Genomic DNA, 20,858 nt, shown 5'->3' with positions numbered 1-20,858 from the left:
CAAGATGGCCGACCCTTCCCCCTGATACTAGAGGAGGGACGTTCGTACGTTCCTTCTGTTGAAGATTTGATCAGATTGAAGTGAAATTGAACACAAAGATGGCTACAGTCTGGGGAAACGAGGACGTGGCCTGTTATTTCACCACGAAGCATTCATGGCGTGGAAAGTGAGTCAAATGTTTTGGATGCGGAATTGACGCAGCCTGCCATCACATGTTTAGCGCCGACGTTGTCGTCTTCAGTTCGATTGCTCTTTTATCAGCTGATTTTCTCGCTGTTTCTTGCAGATACAAGAGGATCTTTTCCATCGGCACGAAAGGAATAACTACATACAATCCTGCGAATCTCGAAGTCACAAATCAGGTTAGAATGGACTGCAGTACGTAGTAAGCTTACATTGCATTCATGTGACTACTTAACGTATACTGTCAAAGGCTTAAATTGCTATGATGTCATTTTCTGAACAACTACCACAACTCTGATTTTATCAGTGTTTAAAGCCTTTGTGGTAACTTCCACTTAATCGTATTTCTTTCTTTTAAACACAACTTTATCGCAATGGGAAAGTGAAAAACCCTGCTGTCTAAATGCTTCTCATTTTGTGTCAACTCCAAGAGGTTTGATTTCCCTAGCTACACTTTACTGACTTTAATAGTATGCTCATCTTGAACATCATCAAACTTAGAAAAATCAACCTATGAAAATCACAAAGTTTTGATCAGATGCAAAATATTAAATTTTTGATAGAATTTCGTCCATTCACCTTCCTCTGCATAATTATATAGTTTCCACTTGTTTCTTCATTTTTTACGTGACTCTCCATACAGCTAATAATAGCTCATTACTCCAATGGTTTATTGAGCACTTGGAAAATGAAATGGAAAATGGAAATTGAATTGGAAACAGCATGTATTGACACTAATCTGTTCTAATTATTTGCTCCATGAAGAACACCTTATTGTCTTTATTTTTTCACTTAAATTCTCTTTGTCTTGTCATTGTGGGAGGCTTGGTGCGGCATTGCAATGGGATTCTATGTGGTGCATAATTTGTAACATTAATTGTACTGAGTGGAGTACAATTCAGGAAGTAATTGAGCACATAATTTCAAAATTGGCTAAGTACTTAATGCAGAGCTGGTTTGAAATTTTGAGCATTATTACACTCTGAATTGTAGCACGCCAGGTCCACTTACTTAATTAATACATGCAAATGCATGCCCTATAATTGACTGTATATCAACAGACTGTGAGAAATCAGTGACAGGTTGGATTCACACTTCAAAATTAAAGATACAAGCTTTAATTTGCATAGTTAAACTACCAGTAATTTGAATTTGGAAGCATGGTTCCCAGTGCACTGCAACATTTTCAGAGTTGACCAGAAAAGAACGTCCGGTGTGACTGTAGTAGTCGAAGCCAATTGGCCTGGGCAAAATGCCTTTTGCCTGGGTCGTACCTAAAATCACAGTAGTAAAGCTTGCTAGGCTCATATTTGCTGTGTTTGACAATACAATGTACATTTTTTTTCCGTTTATTTTAGTGGGCATATAATGACTTCTGCAGAATTGCACCAAGTGCCAAAGCTGCCAATGAACTTATCATTACTATGAAGAAAAGTAAGTTTTATAAAACGTATTATAATATTATTTTTGGTTGATATCCACAAATTACCTGGTATGTCCTAGTCTGTGTGGAAACAAGATCCTTTATTTTTTAGTAGGGTGTAAGTGCCCTTAGTAAGAGAGGCTGTTGCGTTTGATCATGAGGGGACAAAGGTCTCTTACATGAATTTAGATCCTCTTTTCATCCACATACATTTGTTTGAGATACATTCAATGTCTTATATATAAATTCCACCCTGGTAGCATAAATTAATAGTAATTATGGCATAACAACCTTGGAATCAGATACTCTACTGGGATCTCAGCAGTGCTAAAATGTCGTCAGAAAGGGTTTTTTTTTGGCAATTTACTGCAACCCACAGATGTGACCTTTGAACCTACTGAAGTGAACTTCTGTTTAATTACCTAAGATGTTTTTAAAAGATGACCAGTCATGTGCAATAGAAAGGCTCTGTAAAATCTGGGATGCTCTTTGACCAAAGCTAAGTTAATTTTTTTGTATTTTCAGCTGGTGCAAGCAAGAAAATCCAGAGCATGACATTTTCTACAGAACACAGAGCAGATTTGTTGACTGAAGCACTTGTAAGAGCAGTTCATTTCACCTTTACTGTTTCATCGAGTCAACGTTTCAAATAGAAAACTCAGTGAATTTGATTTTATTTATTTATATTTTTTGCAGAGATTTCGCAAAGAATTCTCTGACTTTAAAGCAGGAAGTGAAGTGGTAAGTTGTTCATAACTTGCAGATAATTTATTTGGATGACTTATTAAATAAATTTTTATTAAATAAAATTAGAGACAGTTCAACACTTAAAAAAATGTGCTGTGGGATGTGTTACTTCACTTTCATGTAATGGGGAGTTGCAGGTTACTGCTCTGCCCTTTATAGTCTGCATTCGAGCCTAGTGGCTCTTTAAGCTAGAGCTTATCCCAGTTTCTGTAGCATTAAGCAACTAGAAGTACAATATTTCTTCTCTCCCCTCCCCCTCCTGGGTTGGATGCTAGTCCATTGCAGGGTTACTACCAGCATTAACTTTGCCAGTACCCATTTATATACCTGGGTATATACGTCTTATGAGAGTAAAGTGTCTTGCCCAAGAACACAAGGTAATGAACCCAGCCAGAGCTCAAACCCAGACTGCTTGATCCAGAGTCCAATGTGCTAACCATTAGGTCACCACACCTCTGCCTTGAATAACTCTTGTTTAAAGCGGTACATGTTTACTTGCAGTACTGAGTTTAACAAATGAAAGAAAATCTGTAATGAACAAGCTAAAAAATGCATTGTTCTTTCAGCGTTTCAATGCTTACAAGTATCACTGGAGCGACACAAGACTACCTGTAGTGCTAGAGGTAACCAATTATGCTTACTTTGTAGGACATACAATATACAGTAGTTTTGTTAACACATTAAAGCTAGCCAAATTTAAAGTTAGTGAGTTATTAGATACTAAAATACAGGTTGGTGTAATGTGCCAGCAACATTACAAAGGTACATGTATACCTCTGTATACCTGTATACTTGGGCTTTACACAGCATCAACAACAGTCTTGTCTTAAATTGAGTTCTGACCCTAGAAGGGGGGACTCCCATATGAAAGGGACATAGATGCTCATTGGAAAATTTGAATTAAACCCTTGGCTAAAGGAGACCAATCTGGGCACGACTTAAGCTTGTGTATGATGGTGTTTCAACATCTTAAAATGTCAGTGTCCTGTCCTGAACACTCCAAGTGAGACCAAAAACCATAATATTATCCCCCCCCCCCCTAATTATTAAGATGATTTGTATCCCTGGCACTTTCATAATGGTAACTCCCATTCCTGGGGTTGAGACCCCAGCCATTAAGGTACACAAACATGATTAACATAGTCACTTTACGTTGTACGTCATTACACTGAGGTATGTACATGTAACATTGGAGTCTGACCAATTTACATATGTACCCAAGCACAGTTCTTATTGGGGCACAGAGAAAGAGGTGTCAATTTTTGTTGAAACAGCATCCAAATGTTCTGTTTTGTTCATGCCTCTTAGGTTACCCCTTGCTCTCTGGACCAAATTGATCCAACAACAAGAGAAAAGTTATGTTCGTATGACTTCAAGGAATTAGAAGGAGTTGTACAGGTTAGTAAAACAACCATTATGTCTACTGAATAATTATTGAAAGACAGGTGTACCATAAGTTATCTACAAGTACAAGCTGTAAAATTCCAAAAATACCGGTAACTTTTGGCTTATATAAATTGCTTAATGTCCCTTTCAGTTGGGCTTACTATTCCACATAGTAAGGATATGAAGTATTGAATTCTCTAACAACAAAACAAGCTCGACACTAAATAAAAGTGCTTGTTTTGGAAATATGTTTTCATCTGAGATTTGGGGAAATTTTTTTTTTTTTTTTGGGGGGGGGAGGGGAGGGGGGCTTATATAATGACTGTTTGGAATGTGCACACCATACCTGAATTTGGAACATATGGTTGAAGATGAAAGGCGAACAGCTGGGTGGTAGTCATGAGGGAATATCAGAGCCCTTGCAGCAGATCCTAGATGGTGGAAAGAGAATGTCAAAGCCTTATGTGCCTTATGGCATGGAGAGATTTAGATTGTTTTCACGTGACATCACGGTGGCCATATTGGTGGACCAGAACAATAGACTTTCTCTCCGTTGGGAACTAAATTCTATTTTATGCAAATGGTTCAGGCCATGGGTTCAATTCCCGTCGTGGACTCAGAATTTTTTCTTTGTCCCATGCTCGTGTCATGTTGAACATCTCATCTTTATTATTTATTACCGAGCTTGAAATTTACCATCTTTATTATTTACTATAAGCTTGATGATTTCGACATTGCTGATCCTAGCAGTATGCAGGACACGTGTCACATATCAACCTAGCTCACAATGAGTCTCTCGTAGCTTAGTTGGTTAGAGCGCCCAACCGGTATCTGGCAGGCTATGGGTTCGATTCCCGTCGTGGACTCAGGATTTTTTCTTTGTCCCATGCTTATGTCATGTCGAACATCTCATCTTTAACATTTTGTATTGTTTGGTCCACCAATATGGCCCCTTTGTCACGTGAGTGAAAACCATTTATAGGTATAGATAGGTAGGTAATTCAGTACATGTTGTGTACTATCACAAAAAACACTGCAAGTATTGAAATGATGTTTATGGTCTGACAAAATCATCACTGTACATTGTAGATCTGGTTCTTCAAATGACAGGTATCTTTCTCTTCTGCAATACATTTGAAATGTGGTATTTTTCTCTTTCAGGTGTCAGACTACCCAGGAGGAATCGCTGTTGTTTATGGTGGATTTAGTAGACTTGTAAGTCAGTAAACACATACATGTACTAGTATTTATCCCACTACAGCAACCCTCCATGTTAACTTTTTTCCTTAGTGGCCATTTGGCGACTATCTGTCAATAGAAAATTTTGGTTGCCTGCGCGCTAAAAAACGTGAATGAAAGAAAATTTTACCGCAAAACTTTTCCGTGGAAAACTCAATGAAAGAAGCAAAAAGAATAAAAAGATAAGTATACAAAGCCCAGAAATATCGTGGTACTGGTTCCCAGTAGGTTTTAATCGCAGAACAACTTATTTTTCAAAGTGAATCCATAATGTACATGTTTTTAGTTCGGATGATCACTGATGATAGTTTGCTCAAAACTAAAGTACTTGCCTGAAATTTGTTGATTGTTTACATTTTTGGTGGAGATTTGGTGGTATCTATGTTGTGGTTTAAATTAACCTTTGGTTGAAAATTTCTCAAACCAGTTTGATTTTTATTTCCTTTTGTATGAGTAAATGAGACAATGAAAAATCAAAATCAAACTCATTTGAAAAATTTTCAACCAAAGATAAATTTAAACCACAACATCTCCATGTAAAACAGAGAATCACTTTGTATCATATTCTTTCAGCATCTCTTTGCACTGGAACAGAGGGATGAGCTCATGAAGAAAATGTCAGAGTATGCTATGGCCTATGTGGGTGTCTCTCTCAAGTGAGTCAATTTGATCATCCAGGAAAGTTATCAACACATATTAACAAGAAAGTTGCTAAGCCCTGAAGGCCGGCTGCTGGCTAATTTAACGGGCTGAAATAGAACTTTAATCAGGCTAAAATTTCATATGAAAACAAAGCTCTAGGTAAACTGTTAGAGCTGCCAAGGCCAGAAAAGCCAGCTGGGCTTAGTGTTTTCTTAGCTACATCCCTGTCATCTACCATAAGAGCTCTTTTAAACCCCTAAGGGTCTTATTCCTTTTGGATACCTTTTGGTACTTAGGTGTGGTGGCGTAACGGTTAGCGCGCTGGACTCCGGGTCGAGTGGTCCGGGTTCGAGCCCTGGCCGGGGTCATTGTGTGGTGTTCTTGGGCAAGACACTTTTCTCTCATAGTGCCTCTCTTCACCCAGGTGTATAAATGGGTACCAGCGAATTTACTGCTGGGGTAACCCTGCGATGGACTAGCATCCCATCCAAGGGGGGAGTAGAAATACTCCTAGTCGCTTCATGCTCTGGAAACCGGGATAAGCTCCGGCCTGTTGGGCCACTAGGCTTGTATGCAGACTTTACCTATCAGTTAGGGTACATATAAAAGAAATAGAGTGGGCTTTTTGTAGCTTGGGGGGGAACAGGGGGTTTGAACTTTCCTCTTCCTGCACCTCTTTACGCCTTTTACTCCCCCTTCCCGCCCCTTTCCGTAGTGCTTCCCTCCTCCTTGTCCCATTTCTATTGCAAAATATAGCAAAATGTTGCAAAATTTATCTCAATTTTTCTCTGGGTTCCCGCCACCTTGGGAATCCTGCTTTCCGCTTTCTCTTCTTCTGCCTCCCACCCCTTTTCTCTTGGGCCTCCGCCTTTATGTCCCACCCCACTTTCTAATGTTTTAGTGCTGTTAAGTACACATTTTCACAAAAAAGGTAACAATGAAAAGTAAATGTGATGGTCTGGATTAATTACTTTAAATGTGTAAACCATCATTTTTACAGATGTTGTGTCAGTCTAACTAATTCCTGTTTTGTAACTGTATCATTTCTCTTTCTCTTACAGACAAAGAAGTAAACCTATCACATTTGACCAGTTTTTAAAACACAAATTTGGAAAATTTAGGTAAGTCGATTACTGCTACAGTATCAGTAGGAGTAAACAGATGTCGCTCTTCACATGATCAGGTTTTCCCCACAAGAGACAATTTATTATTTGACCAGAAAAAATTCCACACTGATCACGTAGCCTTGGTTGACCATGGGAAAATCTAAATTAAGTGTGGGAAATTTGGTAGAGGACTGTTGAAATGGAACTCATGGTGGGAGGTGTTGGTGGTGACCATTGTCTACAGAAATCCAGCTATTTCCACATGTATGAGGGTTGAAAATTGGACACAGAAATTCAAAACTCAACAACAGTTATTTACTACTAACCAAAGCACTTACACAGATCTCCTAAGAGCTTCATAAAGAGCATGAAATTTTTCAGACTGAATCTCAGACAACTCTTGATGTGTGGTAATGAGTTTCATTATTGACATCACATATTAATTTTATTATTTCTTCTGTAGTGAAGATGAACACATCACATCATTAGCCGAGTTTAAAGTTCAGAAAATATCACCAAGGCATCATGTAAGTTGGACATTGTCATCATCCAATTAAAAGAAATTAAAATCAACACTAGTGTAGCAGCTTACATGAGCTTGTAATTCTACTGGTTCTCCAGTGTAGCAGTTGCTATTTTTGGAAGGGCTAGAGGCATTTTTTGTCTGGTTTTATTGTTGTTCTCTTGAAGGGTAGTGGGCAATAGGCTTCTTTCGATATATTTAAATTCAGCTTGTTAGCGAGGCCTAGAGGACACAAACAAAAGAAATTTTACAAGCATGTTTATTCATTTCTTTTGTTTGTGTCCTCTTGTCCTCGCTACAAAGCTGAATTTTAATATACCGGGTATCAAAAGCAGCCTATTCATGTGAGACCTTGTGACAGCTGCTACCTGACCCAAAATTAAAGATATGACAATTTTTTTACATTGACAAATTTATAAATTTGGCATCTGTATAACCAGGTGTGAAGTCCTTTCCTTAAAAATGTCAGCTGCATTCTGCCAAATGTAACATTTTATTGATACTTAAATGTTGATTTGTTTACACAGGATCCTGTGGTTCGGACTTTGTGTTTATCAGAGACGTGTATCATAGAGAGAGATCCAGCAACCTACATCATTGTCAGCTGTCATCCTCTTTCTAATGTAAGTTCTTTGTTATGTTGTGCAATGCAGTAACAGCAGAAAGTGAAGCTTTTTATAATATAATGAGTAAATTGTTCCTTTTATGCCAGCACTAGCATGTGACATTGGTTTCTGTAGAGTGAAATAATAATTTACTTGGGGTGCTTACCATTTAAGCAAACATCCCAGAAATTTCGGTTGGAAAGCAAATTAGATTTACCAGAAAATCTGTTTGGAAATTGTGGACTGTGTTTTAAGGTCTTAGTCCTTCCATTCCAGTTGATACAAACCATCCACCCAACATGACTTCTGATAAAATTTAATTGCTAGATTCTCCTTCCAATTTGCCCTGTGTAGGAGAATTTCAATTTAAGATCAGGAGTCACTAAGGGCCTTATTTCATGCACCCCTTCAATTATTTTGACCATACATGTACCTGTTCATATACATAACTGTATGTGGTTTACTATAAATGCTCATGACCTTTCTTCTTAACAATGTACTAAATATAGGAGAGGAAAACAGGTGTTAATCGATTTGGGAATAACTAACTGTTGACATTTCTATTTTCAACAGGTGTTTTCCATTATTCGCAGTACAGAAAATCCTCAGATGTTTACTGTTGAGTTTATCAGAGGAGCATCAAAGAAATTTATGTCCACTGACAGGTAAGCTGAGAAAGAAAAAGGCATTATCTGTGTGCTAAGGAATAATGTCATCATAGGTCATCACTTTGTCATGGGGGTGAGGCTTGTGTGGCGCAATGGCCTTAGAGCTGACAGCTGGAACTCAAGTCCTTGGTAGGTTCAATCTTGTTGGACTGGTCAAAGGGTAGAGTTCAGACAAAGAATGGCCTTCCTATTTTTGCTGGTAGTAGGTTAAGCATGTAATGTAATGTAAAAACTTTATTTAAACACGGGAAACCATCAGTTACAATTAGCTCAAGTATTAAAGAAACTAAAACTAAAACTGCTTTACATGATTGCCATGTGGGAATCCGATACGTCAGCTACCTTCTTGATAATTTTCTTAAAATTATTAACTGATGCGGCATTTTTAAGACATTTGGGCATGTTATTCCAGTGCATAGCGCCGCTGTAAGAAAAGCTTCGTTTTAAATAGTTGGTATTTGGTTTGGGTAGCGTCAGCTTTCCCTCAGAGTCTCTCAAGTTATAAACAGAGTGACGCTGAGAGAAAAGGTTTTGTAGGTAATCTGGGGTAAGTCCATTCATGGTTTTATACATTATTAAGGCTTTCTGTTTCTTTCTTCGAGAAAAAAAAGAAAAAAAAAGCATGGGGCTTATCACCCTATCCTACAAATCAAAGTTGACTATTGAATGCCCTATTTACCAGTTGGAGAAAAGGAAATTAATGATAATGATGATAACAATTTTCCTTCCTGAAGGGACTCTCTGCTGGCCAGTTTACTTGATGGCGTCCGTGCCAGTGGCAACAGAGACATCTGCGTCAAAATGAAACCAACTAACAGAGGTTTGTTTACAAGTAGTTTTCATTTGATGCAGATTACCATATACACTGTATAGAAACCATCATTGAGAGAATAAATACGAAAAAAGAAAACAGAAAACCAGAACAGCTGAGAATATCCTTCAAAAAGCTAACCACAATCCCTAACTAACTTACATGTATAAAGCTTGGGTTTAGTGTTCTAGGGTGTTCAACATGTTTTTGGTTTTAATTAAACATTTATTCCATCACTCTTTTGAACTAGACAGGAATAATAATTATTAATTTACAGTGGAATCTCGATTTTTCGAAGCTCCAAGAAAATGAAAATTGGTTCGAGAAAATTAGGAGCGAGAAATCAGGGGTATAAAATTGCTGTGTTTAAATGAGGGAAAGGAACAACTTTTGGTTCAAGTTGTCAAGAGGTTGGAGAAATCGATGGTTTTAAAAAAAAATGAGGTTTCACTGTGTTTTGGAGTGAAACAATCTACATGTACATTGTACTGCTCTGCCTTAACCTTAGCATACACTGCACCATGGATTGTATCTTCCTACCTGGGAAACATGTTAAAAATTAATGCTGTCAGTGAACACTTACTTTACCCTAGTTTATTCACATGAATTTAAAATGGCTTTTAAATGAAACGAGAAAGTATTTTTGAATGTTGTAGTAATTACGTTTGCCAATAATTATTTATTGTATTTTTTAATGAGACTCTTATTTTTAAAGGTTTTAGATTTGCTCCAATCATATCAACTGTGGATGAGGAAGTTGAAAGCCAACATCTCAGATTTCTTGCAGTTCCTCCAGGTAGAATATATTTTTTGCGATTTTAAAACAAATCAGGTTTGTTATTTATTTGTTTGTGTCTGTCTGTCCATCTGTCTGTCTGTCTGTCTTGCATACCACACCTCCTAGTTATAAAAGGGCTACATGTCAAGAATAATTAATTAAGATATGCATTAATTTTGTTAGTTTTGTTAACAAAAACCTGACCCCTCTCTTTTCTCACAGCTACATTTGCAGAAGCAGTAGAACGATTTAACAGCAATATTCCATACAATGGATTGCTGCATGCTGTTACACAAGATGTGAGTACAATATGCCTAACAAAGTTTTGCCTTTTATTAGTCTGTTGTTTCTACAATGATCAGATTTCATGAACACATTTCTCTTTGCTGTAACTCTACAGGGACTGTTCGCTGAGAACAAGGAGAAGCTAATAACAGGAGCAATCACAGCACTCTTGGCAATGGAAGGTACATATTAATGTAACTTCACTTGAATTCTTGTTGCAGATTTCTATGCAATTTTTGTTGCACTCAAGGTGCAATTTTGAATCACTCATACAGACACTCATACAGAGCTTTATAAGGCATTTTGCTTTTTTGTATGTCCACATGTAGCTTTTAACAAACATACATCAGTCTGTGTTTGTAGACAAACTTACAAATGCTGTGCATGACAAAACCGTCCCCTGGGATCCCTTCAGGCATATCATTTTGGTGCATGGACATGTGTACTGTTCTGAAAATCACCACAAAACTGTGTGAAGTCCTGCGTGAATGATTGCTGTTAAGATACACATACAATGAATCTCGTACTTAGTCTACAAAACAGTAATGTACGTAGTGATAATTCATGGTGAACCACCACCTTATAATTATATCAAACAGTTTGCAAGTTAAGTGGATTTTTATGTGTACAATAACAAAATATCTTTCAAATAAAATTACATGTATTCTGTTATGTATTTCTACCAGGTGATCAAAGCACCATCACTGTGGAGGATCTTGAAGGACAGTTTCAAGCTCTTAGGAGACTCGTTGCCTCAAAAGCAGGATTTGAAGCCTTCACAACCCTACCCAAGTAAGATGTGTACATTTTGTAGAAAGATCAGGGCTCAAGACTAACGGTAGCCAACTAGCCAAAGGCTAGTAGTAATGTAGTTTTGGCTAGTAGATTTTGGACTTTCACTAGCCAAAATGGCTAGTGGGAATTTCAGGCAGTTTTGTGAAAAGACACCACAAATTGAAATCCACTCAGAGAGAAAAGAACTAACAAGTACACTGTTGATATATACATGTATCAAAGATTATGGACTAAGTTACCGAAAAGCGAACAAACGATAACATGTACATACATAACATGTATGTACTTGTGAATATTTATGCACCAAACAAAGACAAAGACTCCGTTCAATTTTTTAGGAAATTATTTACCATGCTTCAAACTAATAATTTAGATTCTGAAGAAAACATAATTTTAGGTGGAGACTTCAATTGCCCTTTAAACCCTATTCTGGATAAACGAGGCGGAATAATGATACCAAGAAAGTCGGTCGTGGATAGTATAGAAAGTTTGCAAAATGAGTTAGATCTTGTTGATATATGGAGAGTTAAAAATCCTCAAACAAAAAGTTATACATGGAGTCAAAAATCGCCTACAATATTATGTCGTTTAGATTATTGGCTAATTTCAAATAATCTCTGTGATTTTGTTAACTGTACCGATATCATCCCTGTTATAAAAACTGATCATGCAGCAATCAGCTTAGTCCTCGGTGAAATTGGAGAAGTTAAAGGCCCTGGAATGTGGAAAATGAACACTTCTCTTTTAGACGATGAAGAATACTTAAATTATTTAAATGTCAATATACCTCAATGGATAGCAGAAGGGGAAAAGGAATTGTCTGACAAACGCTGTGTTTGGGATTGGGTCAAATACAATATTAGAATGCACGCAATCAAGTACTCTAAAGAAAAAGCCAAACAAAGAAATGAAAAAGAAAAGTTAATTCAACAGGAATATAAAGAAGCAACCAGGCTGTTTGAAAACGAACCAAATGATTTAAACAAATCTCGTCTAAATGAAATTAAAGAGAGGCTTGAATTGTTCTACGAAGAGAAAACAAATGGAATTATCGTACGCGCAAGAGCCCGCTGGCATGAGCATGGTGAAAGAAGCTCAAAGTATTTTTTGAATCTAGAAAAGCGAAACCACGTCAAAAAACACATCAGAAAGTTGTTAATTAGCGGTTCTATAACAACGGACCCATACCGCATTCTCTCCGAAGAAAAACAATTTTATCACAACTTATATAAAACAAAAGATGTTGATCCTGAATGTGTAAAGTCTTTTTTTAATAATTTAAATATACCGCACTTATCTGACGAGCAAAGGCAATCATGCGAAGGCGGAATTACTACTGAGGAATGTGAAAAGATTATAGAAACTTTTCAGAATAATAAATCACCAGGAAACGATGGAATCCCAATTGAATTTTATAAAACTTGCTGGAATCTTATTTGCGAACCTTTTATCAATTGCGTTAATGAGTCCTTTGAAATGGAAGAAATGTCCAACTCTCAAAGGCAAGCTGTCATTACACTAATTGAAAAAAAAGGAAAAGATCGTACGCTTATAGAAAACTGGAGACCTATCTCCCTTGTTAATGTAGATGCAAAAATTATTTCGAAAGTAATGGCCACTAGAATTAAAAATGTTTTGCCTCACATCATTCACTGCAATCAAACTGGCTACGTTAAGGATCGCTACATTGGTGAGACAGTCAGATCAATTTTTGATATCATGGAATACACAGAAAATGAAAATATACCTGGCCTGCTAATATTTATTGACTTTCAAAAAGCATTTGACACTTTAGAGTGGAACTTTTTGTTCAATTGTTTAAACGCCTTCAATTTTGGGCCTGAATTTAAGCGCTGGATAAAGACCTTTTACAAAAACATTCAAAGTTGTGTGATAAATAACGGTTTGACTTCGGATTACTTTAACCTTACACGTGGAGTCAGGCAAGGGGACCCGTTATCTCCGTATCTTTTTCTTCTAGCTGTAGAGATATTAGCAATCGCTGTACGGGAAAATACAGCAATTAAAGGAATCTCTATTGGACGACAAGAAACTAAACTTCTACAATATGCCGACGATACAACTGCTGTTCTCTCTGATCTAGAATCGGCACATAAACTCTTTCAATTGCTCGACAAATTTAAAAAAGTATCAGGTTTAAAGGTAAATAGTTCGAAAACAGAGGGAATGTGGATAGGGTCGTTAAAAGGCAGTGAGATGAAGCCCCTTGGAATCAAATGGCCTCAAGAACCAATAAAAGCCCTTGGAGTCTCTTTTTCTTATGATAAAAAATTGCTCTATTCGAAGAACTTCTTAGAAAAAATTGACAATATAAAAACATTAATCAATATTTGGTCTTCAAGAGGACTATCACTTTACGGAAAGGTTACCATTATTAAAACTCTGCTTCTACCAAAAGTTGTACACAATTATCCTCTCTGATGCCTACCCCTAAGCATATAATAGATGAACTGACCCACTTGGTGTATAATTTTTTATGGAAAGGCAAAGATAAAGTAACTAGAGCTTCTGCAATAAACAGTTTTGAAGGCGGCGGTATTAAAATGGTCGATATCGAAAGTATGATTAAGTCTCTTCGCCTCTCCTGGCTGAAGAGAATTTTTAGTGACAATTCAGGCGCATGGAAAAAATATTTAGAATATATCCTAAAAGACTCAGGTGGTCTGATGCTCTTTAATTGTAACTATAATGTTAAAGATCTTAATATTAGTTCCCTGTTTTACACAGAATTATTGAAATGGTGGTGTGAATTTCGTGAAGACAATGCAGCTGATAACAACTGGCAATATTTCATTTGGAATAATCAGGAAATTAGAATCAATAACAAACCAGTATTCTATAAAAGATATTATAATTATGGTATTCATACTGTAAGCGACCTTCGTTTTGATCTTAATAACGTCGATTCTTATGAGTTAATTGCAAAAAACATAGAAAGGACGAATTTTCTAGAATGGACTGGTTTGCGCCATTCCGTTCCTTTCAATTTGCGAAATCGTGGGCCAGTTCGCATAGACGTCAGTCCATCCTTCAAAATTGACAATGGGCTTTTCGATGTTACCAAAAAGAAATCAAAAGAGTATTATTCGCTGTTAGTCCTTAAAAAAGCACGCCTTCCAAATTACGTGCAAAAACTGAAGTGCGAATTTAACTTATCCAATGAAGAACTGAAAAAAGCTTTTCTTCTTCCCCATTCTGTTGCTTTTGAACCATACGTTAAGGCTTTTCAATTCAAGGTATTAAATTCTATACTTTACACAAATTCAAAATTGTGTAAAATTGGTTTTATTGCAGACAATCTGTGTTCTTTCTGCAAACACGATTCAGAAACAATGCATCATCTTTTTTATGAATGTCCACACTCAAGGTCTTTCTGGAAAGAATTCGAATCGCATTACTTGTCCTTGACAAAACAACAAGTTCATCTCAATTTAAAAGATATTCTTATTGGTGTTCTAACACCAAAATGCCCCTTACTTAATTATTTGTTACTTATAGGGAAAATATATTTATGGGGGTGTAGAAGAAACAAAGAACTGCCAAATATTCAAGGTTTCAAATTTAAAGTTAATTTAAAGTACGAAACTGAAAAGTACATATGCACTAAAAATAAGAACTTAGATAAATTAATGGAAAAATGGAGAATGTAATTTAAACTTAACAAGAATTTCCAAATAGATATATATATATATATTTGTCGGTTAAATTAGATAATTAGTAGGTGAAGATTTACTTATAAACAATTAGGCCCACACGGGTGCGATGTAGAAATGTATTTTTTTTTTGTAGTTATGTATTTTTGTGTAGTTGTGCAATTTTCTGTAATGTATGTATGTAACGTTTTTGAATGAATAAAAAAAAATAAAATAAAAAAAACGATAACATTTTTGGGGCTTTCCGGTGACGAAAGCGACAAGTGGAATGAAACAGTTTCTGCTAATTATTAGCCGGCCTGGAAATCGAGCATAATGTAGGTTGTAACGTTAATATTAATGATTGGGGAAGGGTGCATGGACAACGAGGGTGAGAGGTCGCGTATGTGAACGCTTTCAAAAAAAAATTCATGTACACAGGTAAGGTGCGGTTACTGGTGCTGCTCTGATGGATACCCGAGATTATTCTGCAGCAGTGAAGACAGCAAAGTCCCTAAGTCAAAACGCAAGTTTTTGCCTTCGTGGAAGACAGATTTTCCATGAATTACATATCGAGATGGTGCGATGTTCTATTTTGTGTGAAGAAAAAACACTTTTGTTCAATTTGTCGTTGGTTTTTGTCGCAGGTGGCTTGGTAAAATAAAAAAATAAAAACATGCTTGAAAGTTTTGGCTAGTAGAAAATTGGTTTTGGCTAGTGAAATCAAAGCTGTCACTAGCCTCTAGGCTAGTTAGCAAAAAAGTTAGTCTCGAGTCCTGAAGATTTAGCAGACAGGGTGACCTTTGACCTCCTGTACATGCATATCAATACATGTATTAGAGCGATTTTTACTAGAGTGTCAAAAGTAATTTGCAATTGCTTCGTGTTTGCATTTACTGCTCTTAGTAATTGCTATAAAAAAAAACATGCACGCCACTTTCTAAACCAATCAGAAGTAAAACCAAACCAATCATGACTAGCCCACACTTGTTTTACCACACTAGGTGTCAGCTACAGGTATTTGCTTTGAGTTTTGATTGGTTCACTGCATGGACGTATACAAAACATGGACCCGGGTCCATGGACCACCCTTGTGGACCCGGTCCATGGACCACCTTGTGGACCAGGTCCATGGACCACCCCTGTGGACCACCCCTAATTTTCGATAGAAAATCAGTGTAGAATTGGGACTGGGTATAAATTGACGGCAGGTACTAAAACACAAAATAACGAAATGAAACCACCAAAAAGAAACGACCGAAACAAGCTAGACCACCGAAACGATCAATACGAAACCGCCGAAACAACCGAAACGGCAGAAAGAGTGACATAGACAACAAGATAAAATCACCGAAACAAGTAAAACCTTTACCATTATTGAAAGCTAACCGTAAACAGGCTAACCGGAGTGTTAGTTAGGCTAACCAGAGTGCTATTCAGGCTATAAACCGGAGAGCACCTTCCATGCCATCCACTCCGGTTAGCCACTCCAGTTAGCCTAAATAGCACTCCAGTTAGCCTCAATAGCACTTCGGTTAGCCTGAATATCTGAATAACGCTCAGGTTAACCTGTTTACGGTTAGCTCTCGCTAATGGTAATGGGTTTTAGTGATTTTGTTTCGTTTCGCTTGTTTCAACCGTTCCAGCGGTTTCGTTTTGGTCGTTTCGGTGGTTTCGCTAATTTTGTTTCGGTCGTTTTGGCGGTTTCATTTCGTTGTTTTGTGTTTTAGTACCTGCCGTCAATTTATACCCTGTCCCCATTCTACACTTTGATTTTCTTTCCAAAATTAGGGGTGGTCCACAGGGGTGGTCCATGGACCGGGTCCATAAGGTGGTCCATGGACTGGGTCCACAGGGATGGTCCATGGACCCGGGTCCATGTTTTGTATACGTCCTTCACTGCATTGTGACTTGTCTGCATTCCTTTGTGAATGGCCAGATTGATTACTTTGGTTTTGGTTTCATGACACTCAAATGAAAATTGCTCAACAAGCAAGCATTGCAAGATGTGACTGTTTTAATTGTCAAATATTTCATGCACCAGATTCCGTGACAAGCTCGGTGTCAAGGTTGTAAAAGCACTGAAAAGAAATGATGATGGTGTGACACATGCTGCAATTGACATGCTCTGTGCACTGATGCAGGTTAGAAACCAAATTCTTAAATCTGTTAATAAAGTTTGTTTATTGAAATGGTTTTACTTGTAATAATCAATTACATTGCTCCTTTGCCAATCCAATATTTTCTAGTCAATATTGGACCAGGTATTGTCTGGAATGATCCTGTGAGAATCCTACCTGGCTTAGTCATTTAATAAAATGGCTTACAACCAAAAAAAATAAACCATGCCTCACATGAAAGACCCTCTCATACCTTTTATTGGTTTGTTAAACAAATTATTAAGGAATTCTTTCCCAACCAAAACACCTGGTGGTTCCCAGTCAGAATCCTGTTCTTTTCACCCTTTTCACTAAAAAAAAAAATTCAGTCGTGTAATAAAATCTCGCATTAACCAAGCTTGCTTGGACCCGTACTGGGAGAGTATCAGCCCTCAGTCTTTTCTGTATAAGTGCAGCATGTCTGCACTGTCAAGACCTCGGGCTGATAAATTATGTTCCCAGTATGGCCTTCGCTCCTTGGTTTATAAGATGTATGTATACAAGCAAATCGGCTGTGAAATAGAGATTTCCGCTTTGCAGGGTGAAATCAATCAACACAACAACAATGGCCCAATAATAAGCAACCATTTGTTTTTGATTTTCTGTCCTCAGCCCATGCACGATAACTATGATCTCAGACAAGAACAGATGAACAAGTCATCACTTCTTTCGTCCAGAAAATTCCTGGGTACACTCCTGGAAATCTTCACTACCCATGTAGTAAGTAGCCTTTTTTGTTTTTAAATGAATGTACATGCATGTACAGGTCATTAAACTGCATTGGTCCCCCCTGTGGGGAGATTACGTGACTCATGTTTGGGTATAGCGGTGCTGCTGGGGGATTTGAAACCCTGACCCTGTTAATGACATTTAAATGACCTTACATACCTACCCTGTGTAGGACAATGCCCTCTAGTATAGTGCTAACATCTAGTCCTGAAAATGATTTCCTGTTGTCTGATGACCTGCTAAATAAATATGGATGAATGTCTCTGATTTCAGATTGCTAAATACTTGATGACAGTTCTGCAGCCATACCCTGTCTAAAATGCATCCAGACCCTGGTTAGGACTGACTCACTTGAAATTATATACCCTGTTCAGGGTAGAGGGGCCAAAAACCATATCTGATCCAGTGGCACTTCCCATATAGTGGAGTACCCCCTCCCCCCTCCACCCAGGGTTGGTCCATAAAAATATTACCTTTCAAGGGAAAGATTTTCATATGCCGGCTGCAGGTGGTTTTAGGTCTTCAAACAGTTTCTTGCAATTTACAATTTTAAGCCAAGTTTTTCAAATGAGGTGAACTTTTAAGTTACATCCCCTTTGGCTATTTTTTAAAAGAAATAGTTGTAAGCAGTTGTGTCAGAAAACTTACTGCTGTCATGGGTAAAATCTTCTGTGGATTTTTTTCTTCCAGAATAGAAGCACAGGAGCACTTGTTGTTTGTTCACTTCTTGACTTCCTGACCTTTGCATTGTGTCCACCATACAGGTACAGAATATTCTGTTGATCTAATCTTTAAAACGAAACAATAATGTCATCATGTTTTAAATTGTTACTCTATTTTGAAGAAGACTCAGGGTGTTATTTTTCAGACAACTTTTCTTTTGGATCATCTACTGTATGTTTGAGTGTAATCTGTTGTATTCCACCATAGATATTTGTTCGTTTATTTGGCTTGTTGGTTGGATGTAACTATGGTTTATTTAATTACTGCACCTTTCAGTAACTCACTAACTCTGATCAAGTCAACAGTTACATTTTTCGTTGCTGTCAATCATTTAAGCAGGCCTCTCAGGAAACAAAAGTTCACTCCAACTGGTTCAAAAGGTCACATCCGTGGGTTGTGATTGGTAGATTTTTTTGGTTTGTTTCTGTTTTTCAAGGTTTGTTTCTGTTTGTCAAGGTTTGTTTCTGTAAGTGTTTTGTTAAGGTTTGTTTCTGTTTTCAATTATGCTGTTGCCATAATTATGATTGACAGGAGCATAAAATGCAATCATTAGTAAGACTAAGTTGGGTTTTGAACTTCAGAGATTGTGTTATTGAAAGGTGCAGTAGGTTGGATCACTTGTTGCACGTTTTTGTTACCCCAAATAAGCAAGCCCCTGATAGTTGCGACCTTTGAAACTAGTAGTGACAGTAAAAGGCTGCTAAATCCTGACATAAGAAAAGTTAATCATTACTTTTAATACTTTATGATAGTGCTTTATAATTTCATTACATGTATGTGTGTTACTTGTAACTGCAGTGAAACAACAGAAGGAACACAGTTTGATACTTTGTTGGAAATGGTTGCTGATCTTGGACGCAAAATTTTCAAATTATTTCAGGTACAATACTGTAGGTTTTGTTCAGCTTTTGTGTGTCGTACAGACCACAACCTAGTATCTCCCCTAGGGATAATAGTATAATTTATTGCTGGTGGTGGTAGGTGTTTGCTAAGCAGAGACTGTATGTGGTGAATTTAATTTGTGTAGCCATCAACTGCAGAGGAGTTTCCACCTACATGCATGTGTAGGTACGGTGTCCATTTGTGGCAGAGTTCATGTGTCATTTCGAGATCAGCAAAGTACCTGCCCCCCTTTCCCCCTAGGGGGGAGCTGAATACTCACAAAACTTTTATACAGGGGGTCCCAAACTTACATGTAGGTCTTAACCCTCACCCTTTCATATACAATTTTTGACAGAAAAGGTCCCTTTCATATACCTTTGATAGGAAAGTGGTACCTCTTTCGCATACCTGCAGAAGGAATATTGCATCTCTTTTCTTAATTTTTCACATGGATTTAACCCCTTAAAATAATTAAATGAGTCGACTGTTCGGTGGGTCTGTTCAAGATATTTTGAAAGGTCCTTTCAATACCTAAATGACAGATCTCCCTACCTTTTTACTAATAAGTATACTTTTACTCGTGAAATTCCTACCCTTTTATATACCTCCATCCTGAAAAAGGTATCCCATTTGGGTAAAGCCTTCCTGTATAGTCCACTATAGGGTGGTATATTGCAGTGTAGGGTTTGATATATTTATTTGTTTTATCATTTCTGATTAGCATCCATCTATGGCAATTGTCAAGGGAGCTGGAATGGTAATGAAAGCTGTGATTGAGGTAAGATATAACACCTTTCTCGAAGGTTAAAAATCTCTTGAATAACAAAATGTCCCTTAAAAAGCTCTTTTTTAAAATTTTGGTGACTTTTGTGTACAGACAGTAACTTTAACCAGGCCAATACAAAATGCAAGCTTTGTTTGATTCAATTGGGAAAATCACATTTACATACCGGCAGGGTATTTTGCTGTGAAATATGTAATGTTCGAGAAGATCTTTAAACATCAGACAAGATGAGTGTGTTTCTTTTCAAACAACAACTTCTTACTAGGAGTGCAAATCGCATGCAATGAAATCCCGATTTATCAAACCTCCAAGAGAAAAGAAAATTGGTTCGAAACATCAGGAATTTTGAGAAATCAAGGGGAATTGACCGAGGAAAGGGAAATCTCTTTTTGTATGAGCTATTAGGAGGTTCGGGAAGTCAAGGGTTCGAAAAATCACTATTTCTTTGTATTATGGTAAGCTGAGAGGTGTCTATAGTTACAAAATTAGAATTAAAAATGATTTCAATTGTGTACTGCAGGAAGGAGATACAGAGATTGCAGCAAAAATGCAGAACCTTGCTTTGGCTGAAGGAGCCCTGCCTCGTCATCTTCACACTGCAATGTACACTCAGAGCACAGATAACAGACTTCTCACAAACAGGTGAGATTGCAGTGCTTAACATTCACCAGCAGTGAACACAGTTCTTCTATCTTCTTTGTGTTCTTTTATCTTCTGCTGCAGTAATCTCAGTTCTT

General features: G+C 37.3%; 1 protein-coding gene across 1 annotated transcript in view; it reads left to right on the top strand.

Moving 5' to 3' along the window:
* Window positions 1-20,858, top strand: part of LOC144630297 (dnaJ homolog subfamily C member 13-like) — a 68,784-nt gene continuing 47,926 nt past the window's right edge. The window contains exons 1-24 of the mRNA XM_078488628.1: window positions 1-166; window positions 287-362; window positions 1,542-1,617; window positions 2,132-2,205; window positions 2,303-2,347; window positions 2,920-2,976; window positions 3,662-3,751; window positions 4,901-4,954; window positions 5,552-5,634; window positions 6,682-6,741; window positions 7,190-7,253; window positions 7,777-7,872; window positions 8,428-8,519; window positions 9,257-9,342; window positions 10,049-10,129; window positions 10,334-10,410; window positions 10,512-10,578; window positions 11,083-11,188; window positions 16,889-16,988; window positions 17,616-17,723; window positions 18,423-18,496; window positions 19,254-19,335; window positions 20,059-20,115; window positions 20,642-20,763. Of these exons, the coding sequence (XP_078344754.1) occupies window positions 99-166; window positions 287-362; window positions 1,542-1,617; window positions 2,132-2,205; window positions 2,303-2,347; window positions 2,920-2,976; window positions 3,662-3,751; window positions 4,901-4,954; window positions 5,552-5,634; window positions 6,682-6,741; window positions 7,190-7,253; window positions 7,777-7,872; window positions 8,428-8,519; window positions 9,257-9,342; window positions 10,049-10,129; window positions 10,334-10,410; window positions 10,512-10,578; window positions 11,083-11,188; window positions 16,889-16,988; window positions 17,616-17,723; window positions 18,423-18,496; window positions 19,254-19,335; window positions 20,059-20,115; window positions 20,642-20,763 (1,895 nt within the window). The 5' untranslated portion in view covers window positions 1-98. The remainder of the gene's footprint in view (window positions 167-286; window positions 363-1,541; window positions 1,618-2,131; window positions 2,206-2,302; window positions 2,348-2,919; window positions 2,977-3,661; window positions 3,752-4,900; window positions 4,955-5,551; window positions 5,635-6,681; window positions 6,742-7,189; window positions 7,254-7,776; window positions 7,873-8,427; window positions 8,520-9,256; window positions 9,343-10,048; window positions 10,130-10,333; window positions 10,411-10,511; window positions 10,579-11,082; window positions 11,189-16,888; window positions 16,989-17,615; window positions 17,724-18,422; window positions 18,497-19,253; window positions 19,336-20,058; window positions 20,116-20,641; window positions 20,764-20,858) is intronic.

The sequence above is a fragment of the Oculina patagonica genome, chromosome 11 (genome assembly GCF_052425735.1).
Source record: "Oculina patagonica isolate OP01 chromosome 11, crgOcupat, whole genome shotgun sequence".
Lineage (NCBI taxonomy): Eukaryota > Metazoa > Cnidaria > Anthozoa > Scleractinia > Oculinidae > Oculina > Oculina patagonica.
The sequence above is the reverse complement of the archived record's forward strand: the minus strand, read 5'-3'. Positions and strand labels throughout refer to the sequence as shown.